The 12,538-nt window shown below is 42.4% G+C and overlaps 1 protein-coding gene across 8 annotated transcripts in view; it reads right to left on the reverse strand.

The window, feature by feature from the left end:
* The window catches only part of LOC142087825 (ubiquitin carboxyl-terminal hydrolase 12-like), a 32,273-nt gene extending 23,687 nt beyond the window's left edge, over positions 1 to 8,586 (reverse strand). For 3 of the 8 annotated variants that reach the window (XM_075162491.1, XM_075162495.1, XM_075162490.1), the window contains exons 1-2: positions 8,356 to 8,586; positions 3,707 to 3,757 (exon numbers count right to left, since the gene is read on the reverse strand). In XM_075162491.1, the coding sequence (XP_075018592.1) occupies positions 3,707 to 3,757; positions 8,356 to 8,403 (99 nt within the window). In that variant the 5' untranslated portion in view covers positions 8,404 to 8,586. Of the gene's footprint in view, positions 1 to 3,193; positions 3,315 to 3,706; positions 3,758 to 8,355 lie in introns of all 8 variants that reach the window. The other 5 variants (XM_075162494.1, XM_075162492.1, XM_075162498.1 and 2 more) reach the window with 3 other exon arrangements.
* Between the last annotated feature and the right edge of the window lie 3,952 nt (positions 8,587 to 12,538).

Raw genomic sequence — 12,538 nt, forward strand, 5'->3', positions numbered from 1 at the left:
ACACTTCCATTTATACGTATCTACTTTTTTGCTGCTATGAAGGTAACTTTGCAGAGGTGGGAATGGTTACAAAAGCAACGTTGTACCATCTTGATAGGCATGCAAGCAGACCTTACGAGCACGAAGCAGCTGCTGCTCTAGCTTCAGTAAGAAAAGGATCAAATTTAGCACAACGTTGGGTCAGTATCCTTGCTGTTATTTAGAACTCTTGTCAAAAATAATCAGGTCAATGCTGTGCTCTGCTGCTTGAGCAAACAGTGAGCAGAGAAGCACTGAAGCTATAAAACGAAGAGAAAAAAGACCCACAAAGCAAATGATGGGAAAGGGTTATGAGTGGGAAGATCCCACTCTCCTCTTTGGAACAGCCTCGAGATTTGATGAAGGGAAGCAGGGCGTTTACTGTTGCTAAGCTGCATTTCTATCAAGGATTAAGACAGCACAGAAGGAGGGCTCAGGCAGCTGTCCTGCATGTTTTGGAGGGTGCTGGTTTCACATCTGCTTTGACTGAATGTTGGAGTGTCTCACATTAGCACGATCCACTAGCTATTAGCAACTGGGTGTATTTTCTAAACTGTAGAAGTGGATGTGTGACACATTTATGCCATAGGCTGGAAGAGAGAAAGAAGTCCACTAAGACAACAAGAAGAAACTATGGTGAAAGAAGAGGGATACTAAGTGAAGATACAAAAAAATATAACCATTAAAATTATTATTAAAGGTGGCTACAGTGCAACCAGCATCTCTGATGTGCTCTAATTATACAGTGTTGTTGAAATTACACAGGAAAATCCATGCAACAGCAGATTGTCAATGGATTTATAACCATTTTATAACCATTCATTACTAGCTCAACATAATGGGACAAAATACTAAAGATTTGTCTGGTTTCTTAGGAGGACATGGAAATTTAGAGATACCTAAACAAACAGTACACTTGTCAAACAAACGATACTAGAGTTTTTTAAATGCTAACAAGGATGAAGCAGTTGCCTAAAGTACAAGAAGAGAAAGTAACTAGAACCATGAAGCCCTTCTCATATTTTCAATAAATACAACCAGAGACTTGCAGTTTGTCTCTTTTTTTGATACTAATGATCCTGACAAAATCTACAAGAAGTCTGAGTAAGTCATTGCTGTGCTTATTTTGGGGCGCTCCGCCATTTTAGATGCTCCATTTACAGTTCTTTTATAGACAGCAGATTTTCAGAAGAGAACTCTTAAAATCTGTGTATGTATTACTGCTCCCGAAGTTCCAGAAAAATTCCTCTCTGTACGTTGTATAATGTTTAAACTGTAGTTTCCTATGCTTGCCTATATACTTCAGCTGCTTTAGCCCTATCTAAAATACACACAAGACTAATCTCATCACCAGATAACTTTTAACAAGCTAGAGAGAATCAGTTAATTAAAAACACTCTCTATACAGTCCATGGAAATCTGAAGATACAGTCTCTCTTCAAGGATAAATTACTATTTTTTTAGCTCAGTGCAAAATATTAATTTCCACATTACATGCTTTTTACACAAGCCTTTTATCCTTCTCTCATTGCAATTAATACCATTCAGTTCAAATGAAGTAATTAAAGCATTGCAGCGTAGGATATCTCTAAACTTTTTTTACAGCTGCATGCACACCCAGAAGCTGCGTAGCATGGTTGGTGTAACAGCCTGTTGAAATAAAAATCCCTTATGATATACTAGCTTGGGCTCAACACCATACTAACTCAGCTGCTGGATTGGAACCAGCTTATTCCCACTGAGTGCACAGCATGCACCTGCCTGCAAAAGACATTTCCCTTAAAGAAAGGCAAAAAAAGGGAAAGATATCTAGGAGATATTTCAGTGTTCAGAACACAACTGGTACACAAGTCTTGCTGAAGTCTCTAATTATTCATTTGACTCTTTCTTTTTAACAAATTAGAGTAGGATAAGATTTAGCATTTGAAAAAAACTGGGAAGTAGCTTTCAAGTTGGGCAGAAAGGCTCCAAGGAACACCATCATGCAGCCCTCAAGATTAAAAAAGCTGGTTAAATATACTGCGTGTCTGAAGAGTGATTTTTAAAGAGTGAACAAACAAACCAAAACAAAACAAAAAAAAGGGAAAAAAAGAACAAGTAGGCCAAGCCAGAGCTACTCAAAACCTTTCAGGAAAGTCATCTGAATGAGATGATGCATTTCATAAAGCCTGCCTGCACTTACTTAGCTGTACTAGCTGTGATAATAGTTCCAGTTTCATAGAATCATAGGCTTTTTTTTCAGGGCTATTAAAATTACCATGTGGGGGAATGCAGAAAGAAGCAGAACTGGGGTTGTATTTCTGAAAGTTTACAGAACATACTGTCGTGATTTTCTAAACACAGAATTAGATATTGCTTCCCCATCTTTTAAAACTCCTTGGTTGTGTAGCACTGAAGTCAGATAAAGTGTTGTCAGCTCAGCTATCGCTCACTACGATTTACATTTTGAAATTACCCCTTTTCATGCATCCAGGAAGGCTGCCGTTCTAGGCATAACAAATGACAGTAAATTGAACTTTGGATTCCAACACTTAGTGTGCTTATGAAGGCAAAACAAACTGATAACCTTGAAAGGAGCAGGTATAACAGTGTCGCAGACTTTCCAAGACTCCACACTTCCAAATACTACAGAATCCTCTTAACCTGCACAATCGTTCAGTGCACGCAGGAAAGGCAGGCTTTGCCCACTCTTCAAAAGAGAGTAAAGCTTACAGAGCGCTCTGGCTACTGCCAATGTCACGGAAACCACAGTGAAATTAGAAAACGCTGTGTTTCAAAATAAAGTTACTACTATGAAGTGTTTAAAACCTGAAGTCTTAATTAGAGTGTTTTTAAATAAATGAATACAGAATGCTTTGTAAACTGCTTCATGTAAATGTTTATTCAATTAGGAGCTGGTCTTGCAAGGTCCACAGGATCTATGTCTCACTTACAAAGGTAAAGCAAGTCATATACACTTGTGAAATTCTGTAATTTTATGCTCTTTAAAATTCGATAGTAAAGCTAGGCTCCAGTAAAAAGAACATATGGAAAGGATGCTGGATTAAGGGTAGAAGTACAGAAACTACTGCTTAAGAGTCTTGACCTTTGTAATGTGGTCCTGTAAGCAACCTATTTCCCCCTTCTTAGCCACTGTCTCCAAGATTACCAAAGTGTTCACAGCTAGTTCATCCACCTGCAAAGAGCTCCGCAAGACTTCTCCTGACCTTGCGTCTCTCTCAAATGACCTTGTAACACACGTAATAGTAGATGTCTTGCTAGTATGGCTCTCAGGTACTTTACAGCTCTTTGGCCCTCTGAAAGAACAAACACAAACAGATCTACAGGTGTACTCAAGGCCCAGCGTTTACCAATACTGTTCTTTTGTGAGTTGGTAGTAAGATTTTATCATGACCTTCACACATCAAGCAGTGGAGGAACAATACTGTAAAAAGTGAGGAAGTGGATGCTGATGGAAGGCAAACCATAACACTACAGATTTATGAACAGGTTGTAACTTCAGACATTACACATGTACAGGTTAAATAGGCACAGAGGTATGGCAGTAAAATTCAGCCACAGGGCCCATCAATGGATCTGAGTGTGTATATATTCACAACTCGCTGCACGAGAGGTTAAGTGGATAAATCACTAGGAAAGGAGCTGAAAATATAAAATATGACATAAGAAACAAAACATAATGACCTACAGTGCAGTCCTTTATTTTGGCAACAAGCCTAGGAATTTCCCAAATTGACATCTGTAAGAGAAAATACCGAAAGCCATTTATTTTTAAATAGGAACAACATACTAAGTGATGTGCATATAAATACATATGAATTCAATGTATTAAAAGCATTCGCTCTAAACCCTGATTAAAGAACAAAGCAAGAAAGATTCAATAATATAAAGCACCTCTTGAACTATGTGCACTCTGCTATTTTAACATCTTTTCCCAGGTATTCATACCTCATTTTTAAATTGTAAGAGCTCTGTAGTAGAGGTCCTCTAATATAAATAATATCTAGTTTCAACTAATGAAACGTACACGGCCCATAGTTTCCTCAGTACTCCATGGCACAACACAGTTAGGATCTCTCATTTTCCCAAGGACAGTGAAGTCATGAAATCTTAAAGTTTATAGACAATATGGATCAAACCAGACACCAGAACAGCAGAAAAACTTGTCCATATGGTAGTTCAGGACTCCTGTAAAATCCTAAAAATAATTCAAAGGAAACCTCTGTACTATCCACCTGAGCTGGTTGTTTGCTGCAGGCTGGCTGTCTACTTTGCATAGGCTTACATCTCCAAGCTGCTACAAGTCCAGAATCTGGAGAATGCATCAATAACTACCCATCACACACAGAATATTAAACTAGAGTACAAACAGCATGTGGAAAAACCTTGCACAAAGTGACCTACTAACTGGTTTTGCAAAGGGTTACACAGGTTTTCTCCCCTAAAACAAAGCAGGTTATTCTCAAGCTGGGTTTTAAGTGCAAAGATGAGTATTTGTTTCCTTTAGTTTAACAAGTCAATCAAGAAGCAGAGCACTGCTGGAAACAGAAGTCTGCTTAGCTAGCTTTACTTTTATCTTCCCTTCTCTCCACTTCCTCAGTGATATCCTCCCAGCCATAAATGCTATTTCTTTGATAAAGCTAAAATAAAGTTCTACAAATATAGGTGAAACAGCAGTAAGGCAAACATTATACACCAGTGACATGAAAGCCCTGCTTGAACTGAATAGTGTAAATTATTCAGGTGGCAAATGGAAATGCATTACTTACAAATGATTCAGTCATCTCTTCTCTAGCACTGAAGTTAATAATTATATCCACGCTGTACTGATTCAGGAGTAGAATAAGACTACCACCAATTTGTATACTGGATTTGAATTCTTCAGGCATGTCTTACTGGTTTAGCAAACAATTAGCCATGGATCTAGGGGAATTGTCCCTATTAGCCTATCAGAAACACCAATATTTCTGCTAAGAGCTTACTACAGACTTTTCACAAAATTAGCAGTCAGAGAGAAAAAGATCAGATCTATGCTTCACACTTTGCTCCATCCTAGTGTTCTGTTTCACTTCTCCAACCAAAAAAGAAGTTGTCAATGCAACAACAAAAAAACCACAACAATTCCTGACTCAAAAACTCAGTTCTACAACCGACTGTCTCAGCCCCCTGGAGCGCAGTAGGCATATTCTCTATTAGATGATTCAGTGGAAATTCATGGAAATTCAGCCCTCCTTGCTCTCTCTCCTCAGTCAAGAGAGGATTCGCATCTGTCCATGCCCATACGTATGCCACAGAATGACAAAGATATCACATTTAAATGTTTTTGAAAAAAGAGCTATGCATTTTTCATGAAGAGTAACAAAATGCCTCAATAGTGCTTTCTATTTCATTCTCGTAGTTAATTTTGCAGTTGCTGGCAAAAAGAAAACAAAAACTCCTAGAGTCCACGGTAAAGATAAGGGCTGAGAAACAAAATTAAGTCAAAGGGACACAGCAGAAAACCAGAGCTCTAGTCGGTAGCTCTTGGCTATGGATGTGTCTTGCCATATGGTGTCAGCAGCTTTACCAAGCAATGAATCATATTCAAATGAACAAGTATTTTCCTACGAGTTTCCAATCTCCACAATGCTATAGGTGCCACATGAATGTTATGCAAAGGCTGGAAAAGGGATGGTGCTCACATCAAGGAAATGCAATGATCATGAGGCACAGAAGAGCTAATCCACACTACAAAAACCTGGAAGTTATTTTAGAGAGGGGGATACGATTAAAGTTACATTACTGTCTACTAATGAGTTCGGGCATTGAATTTAATTTTTAAAGAGATATTGAGGAAGAGTGGAGTGTCCGAGACTGAAAGTCAGGAACCCCAGTCCCTGTGATGTTGCTTGACTGAGGGGTCTGAGAATGTCATAAACCTGTGTTTCAGTTTTCCAGCCTGAAGCACAGATGATGACTAGAAGTGCTGGTAAAAACTGCGTATTTTACTAAAAAAACTGTAAAGTACTGTACACACAATCATTACATATTAGCATAATCCTGAAGAAAGTAGTTTCCCAAAGGGACTTTGTTAATGTAATTAAATGTTTTTATAAAGAAGGCTGAGGTTTTTCATATTCGCATTATGACAAAGCAAACAGTATTTTTACTTACTGGACATTAATTGACGTAGATGCAAATAAACTGATTCAATTTTAAAATACAGCACCCAGACCTTAATTTTCCTGGGCTAGCTGAAGAAAAAAATAGTAAGATTGACAGTAAGTTTAGCTAAGCTATACATGCACCTAAAACACTGAGGCTGAAAAATTCCATAGCATTTGATTAAACAGCTATATAAGAAATTTGGAAGCAAGTTTCATAGAATTATTTAGTGCACTGCTCAACATTTTCTGCAGAGAAATGAAACAGTAAGTTCTCCAACAAAACAGTAAGGAGAAACAAAACCAGTAAGGAGAACCTGCTTCCCCAAAGCTGCACCACTGTGAAAAGTCTCCTCTTGAAAAAAACCACAGTACTTCAGAAGGGACATTAGTAGGCTACAAGTATCGCTTAGCTTTCATCTATCATTCCAACCAAAATCAAGGTAAGCGCAGGAGTGAAAATGAATCCAAGACTGAGTACGTACAGCCAACGTCACTAAAACAAATCACAAACACTGGAATGCCTGTATTCAGGTTTGGCTACATACTCATAGGAAAATGCATTGCCTTACATTTCCCTTTTTAATCTGAGGCTCAGTCAGCTGATCTCAAGAATGCATCCAAAATATTATATGGGATTGAGTCAATCACTTGCCTCTGGGGTGCAGAACTCCACAACGAAGTCATGATTCAGCCACTTCTCATGACCTTAATTTCACCTCTGTTTGTGATGGGCAATTGAAAAATACAAATTATGTTGAAAAAAAATCTAGTGAGATTAGTGAAGTATGAAGACTTCTGGAAAGTCTTCTGCAATACCAAAAACTTCAGGATCAGGTATCCATTGCCACAAATTTAAAAAAAAAAAAATTTAATCTCTCTTGTTAAGAGTATTGCTATGAAAGTCCAAACACTCAGCTTTGTACAGCACCACTGTTCAACTGGATCTCAAGTTAATCAAAACTGGTAGTCAGCACCTACAGGGAAAAGAAACAGAAAATCCCTGCACCCTTCACACACATGAAATCAGTCTCAGCAAGTTGGTATGCAACAGCCTCCTTTGACGCTGCAGCTTACTCTCTAGTTTGCAACTGCTTCAAATGAGATCTAAAACTGAAGTTTGACCACCTGGAGCAATTAAGATGTGGAACTGAAAAACAAAATACTAAAATTGAATACCCTTAGCCTGATTGTAAGTTGGATTTTGACAATTCAAACCCCTGTTATCGTTTATACTGATTAAACTCCTTACAGTAAGAATCTTTGTGAAATGTTTAGATGGCGTATCATCAAGATGCAATATTTTATTATGAGTCAGCTGTGTTTTAGTGCTAGACAAACCACTTACTGGCTTCTATTTACGTAGCAATGTAACTTCATTAAAAATTCTGCATAATCATGCAATTATCAGTCTCCTCTTGCTAGACTTTCATTGGCAATACGGATGATACCCTGGTATATGCATTCATGTGAAGTGATTACAGAGCTTTTATAAACTAGTATAACAACCTTTAAATTGAGCTTAGTTATCACAACAACATGACTGTGAGCTGAGACAGAAAAACAATTAATGTTCAATAATTCCCTTGGTTCCTCTCTCTCTGAAAGCAAGCATCCACCTGCCCTAAACATATTCCTGCGAACAGGCCGGCACCCGACACATCCACCAGACATCAGCGAGTTCTCATTTCTGCAGAGAGCTCTCCGCTCCCCCAGCCACCTTTCCCCACCAGGGATTAGGGCCAAAACCGTCAAAATAGCGGCGCTGAGCGGCCAGGCTGGCACTCCCCGCTCAGCCTGGCTCCAGCTACCACCGCCTCTCTTGCCCCTTCCCTGGCACAGCCCCTCCCGCTGCGGCCCCCCCGGCGCCTCACTCGGCTCCCAGCGCCGCCGCGGCCCCCTGCGAGGCCGCCCCGCTGCCGGCTGCGGCCCGGCCCTGCCTTCCCGAGGGGGTGCGGGCAGCGGGGCGCCCCGCCACCTCCCACAGACACCCCCCCTACCCGGACAGGCGGCGGTGCCCCCCATAACTCCTGTTTTTTCATTACTTTTACTAATTCTTATTGCGCCCGGCCGCGGCGGGGCCCTCCTCAGCCCCTCAGCGCGGGGCCGGGGCCGGCAGCGGGGCCCCTCGCCGGCCGCCCCCGCCGCGCCCCGCGCCCCGGTACGGCGGAGCCCGGCGGGCCGCGGCTCTCACCATGGTACAGATGGAGGCGAGTCTCCGGACCGTCATCAGTATTTCCATCCGCCCGACGCGGCCCCGCGCCCCGCGGCCGCCCCCGCTGCCGCCGGCGCCATGTTGGGACGCAGCCGCCCAACTGACAGCGGCAGCCGGAGCCGCAGGTGGCGCAACCGCCAAATGGGGCCGGGCGCCGGCGGTGCGGCGCCCAAACGGCGCCGGCTGCGCGCCGCGCCGCGCCCCGAAGGGTTCCCGTCGCCTTTCCGTCCCACTCCCCGCAGCCTGCCTCCTTCCCCGCTCTTCCCTCCTCGTCCCCGGCTGCAAGGGCCGGGAGGACGGCGTGTCGCAGGCCGACGTAGCGTCGTCCCGGCAAGGCCTCCCTCAGGGTCACCGCAGGGCTGGGCGGCGGCTTCCCCCTCTGCTGAAACGGGGCCGGGGACGCCCTAGTCCGTGCGGCTCTGGGGGTGGCGGGGGACCAGACGTGCTTCGATGTCCCTCGGCCCAGGGAGGTGGCCGGAGGCCCCGGTGGGATGGGCGCTGCATGTGTCAGCAAAACTGGAGGAAGGCACCATCCCCACAGGGATGGAGCTGGGGAGCTGGGGGACATCGCCAAATCCCCCAGTGAGGGAAACCACGGCCACCCCGGAGCCCCGAAACGCCTCGAAGGTGCATGGTGAAACTCTGCGTTTCCCGAGACTCTTTTCAGTGGTAGTGAGCACCCACAAACGGGTTTTTACGACGATGCCCGGAGCAACGATGGAGTCGGACAGTGGTTTTGCACCAAGTAATCCTTTGCCGTTCTGCACCACATCCCCGTTTCAGCAAATTCACAAAAAGGGCTCTTTCAGAGCACAGCGCTACGAATGACAACAGCGTCTATTGTAAGCCCAGGAGGAAAAGGAGTGAAAAATGTTGCCGAGTCGCCATATAGCACTTCACGCAGTGCATACCAAAAGCAAATATGTATCAGAGGAAAACATCCCTCGTGAAGCCAGGGATGGGTAGAAATGTTTCTCATCTGACTGATGAAGATCTACAGAATTGTGTCAAACTTGGAATGAGCCTGGCTCATATTTCGTATTAACCATAAATTCAGCGCTGTTGAAAAACGCTGATGAAGGTGGCTGGAAGCCCTCTGTTCGTGCTGTGCATGAAGCGCACCGTCGGCGGTGATAGGAGCGTTACCACACGCCGCCCCTTACTCTAGCCCTGACCTTGTGGGAATATCCACGGGGAAGGGAGGATGGTTCAGTTTCCAAAGCACAAACTTTTTTATGAGGCCAAGATGTTTCCATTCTATTTGAGTTGCTCGCCTGCCGCGATGTTCTCTTATACACATTGTACTTTCCACGTCATCTACTACAGGCTCCCGAGGGAGAGTATTCCGCAAACTAAAAAAAAAAATCCTTACAAAATATGCTAAAAGTGAAAAAGGACACGTGCTCCTTACAGGGTTTCCATGAACAGCAATGCAACAAAATTAGGGACAGGAAATACAGAAATAGTGAAATCTGTACAGTATTTAACCAAATTTCACTATATATTTAAATGATCGCCTCCCTTACATCCCAAAATAGAATCAAATATGATTTATTGCAGCTGTCGCAATAGCATCTGAGGACACTTCCTTCCCCTTTGGCCTCAGGATCAGAACAACTTTGTGCTGGGTACAATTATGGTGCTAAAACGGCAGTCTTGTCCCCAGACAACATCTTCTGAGGTTACTGCCGAACCACACGGCCGAATTTTTAACGCATTTTACCCATGATCAGGCTCCACATAAGGTGAAATCCCAAGCACACAGAGAAAGGCTGGTTCCTCGTGCACATCACATTCCATTCTGTTCCTTTCTTATCTCCTCCAAAGATGCTTTTTATTTGCTTTTCTCAACTGTGAGGGTATTTAATTACTGAGAGCAAAAAGGTGGTTAAAACACTACTTTTGTTTAGTGCAGTGGAGAACTGGCCTTTGGGCCCCAAATTTGCAACAAAGAACAAAGATGGTCAGACAAAGCTGCAAAGATCAATCTGTTGTTGTTTGGAACACATTCAGGAGCCGCCAGCTACGAGTTTTATCACAGCATCTGCCAAAGCAACCGGCATTTCCCCAGCACTACATTTAGCATTTCTGCTCAGAAACGAGCCGTACTTCTCCAGCCATGTTGCCATAACTTCAATATATGGTGCAAAAACATTTGAGATATACTGGAGGCAAATGTAACCATTACAAATAGACTTTTAGAAGAAAGATCATTTTTGCCAGTGCTAGGCAGAAGGGGAAAGAGTGACAACAAACGCCATTTCCCAATGTGCTGGGATCTTAGCAAGATCACTGGCTCTGTTCATCTGTTATTCCTTCTGTAAAATGTATGAGGAATAATTATATCCAGTTTTAAAACCAATATGACATCCTCATATGAAAAGCACTATGGTAATGGTAAATATTTTTATTTTTAGAATGCTTCATCTCTGAAGATGTGTAGGAGTGCCAACAACAATAAAAATAGAAAATCTTGTAAAAACCATAGCCAAAAGCAACATAGACCAATAAATAAATCTGTAAAAAATTTGGTGTGGAAATAACATAATCTCTGTGCAGCATGCAAAGGCACGTATCTTTGCATGGAGCAACCCAAGGAGTGGTTAGTGAAATCTCCAGAATCATCTGAATGTTTTCAAAGTTGCTCTGAGTTTTGCAAACATTCTCCCTCTAATTTAAGCTATTGTTTTTCCAAGAGAATCTGAATTTAAAACATGGTTTTCTTAGCTAAATATAAGTCCATTGTGCACAAACAATGAAAATCTCTTTTAAAAACAATTCTTATTCTACATGCCAAGGGTTATACAATCTCAAATAGTGTGAATCCTTCTGCATGGTTTCACTCAGTGAAAAGACTATTCCAACAATCTAGATAATCAGCTAAGGATCATATCTGAAAACCTCTGGCTTTGATTCTATATCTTACTCAAATGATTTCAGAATTAGAGCCTAAAAGTTATGACTGGGGGGGGAGGGGGGGAGAAGGAGCTTGAGAATAGATTTAAAGCTTTTGGAGAATATGCTGCTTTTTTAATTATTACTAAAACCCATTCTCTCCGGACAGAGATTTCTGCACACAGTGGAAACAAGCTTTGGTTAGAAGCACAAGAAGCCTGGGCTAGTGCATAAGAAATTTAGATTGAACCATATTAGCAAAGGAACTAGAAATCGATTGGTCTGCTTCCAAGATGCAGTCTAAAACTGCTTTCACATTTGTTTTAAGCAACCAGAAGCCATCACAGCTGCCAAAAGAAGCAGTTCAACATTTCCTCCACCACTGGTCTTTCATTCCTGCCCCCACGCATCTCCTCTCTTGTGTCAGCACCAGCATCCGTACAAGCACATGGTAAACAGCTTTTCCAGACTCTCCTCGTGCAGCAGCTGCTCCATGCCTGCGATCATTTTTGGTGCCTGCTCTGTGCCTTTGCAGACTCCACTATGTTTTTGAGATGCAAAGGATTGCATGCCGCACGGGCGATGGGGATGCTCTGACGGTTCATGTAAGCAGCAAAATGCTACCCTGTGTCTCCTTCTCCATTCCCCTCCTGAGGATACTCAACACTTCGTTGGCTTTTTTGTGCTACTGTTGCACACTGAGCTGATGAGTGTGAACTGCCAGTGATGACTCCAAGCTCTCTTTCCTAATTTATGAGTGCCATGTCCAAGTTCAGCATCATTTAAGCATAGTTTATATTCTTTTTCTCTAGGTGCATTACCTTACATTTATCTAGACTAAAGCTCACCCGCCGACTTTATGTGCACTCACTCGTTTTTGTAAGATCCTTCTGGAGTCCCTCAGCACTGGCACAACATTTGGTTGCCCAAAAGGACTTTAACTTTTGTTTCTGTTGATTGTGTGGTCTCTCTTTTGGAGCAAGCCAGCAGATCTGTATTCTTCTAGGAATCTCTTCACTCATATAGAATATTCCCCATGATCTTGCTTAACTTACCTGGCTTTTTTTCCTGGGCTGAAACTCTTCTGGCCACCTAGAAGCTGATAGATATATCATATTGTTTTTATAGGAAGACTATTGTGATGAATAATTTTATATTACTCACTAACATATGCTTTTAATAGCAAACAGTAACAAAGGTTCCAACATCCTACACTTAGAGAGGCGGACAGTTACACACTAGCTAATCCCAAATTTATAATGTGTCC

Source organism: Calonectris borealis, chromosome 13 (assembly GCF_964195595.1).
Source record: "Calonectris borealis chromosome 13, bCalBor7.hap1.2, whole genome shotgun sequence".
Lineage (NCBI taxonomy): Eukaryota > Metazoa > Chordata > Aves > Procellariiformes > Procellariidae > Calonectris > Calonectris borealis.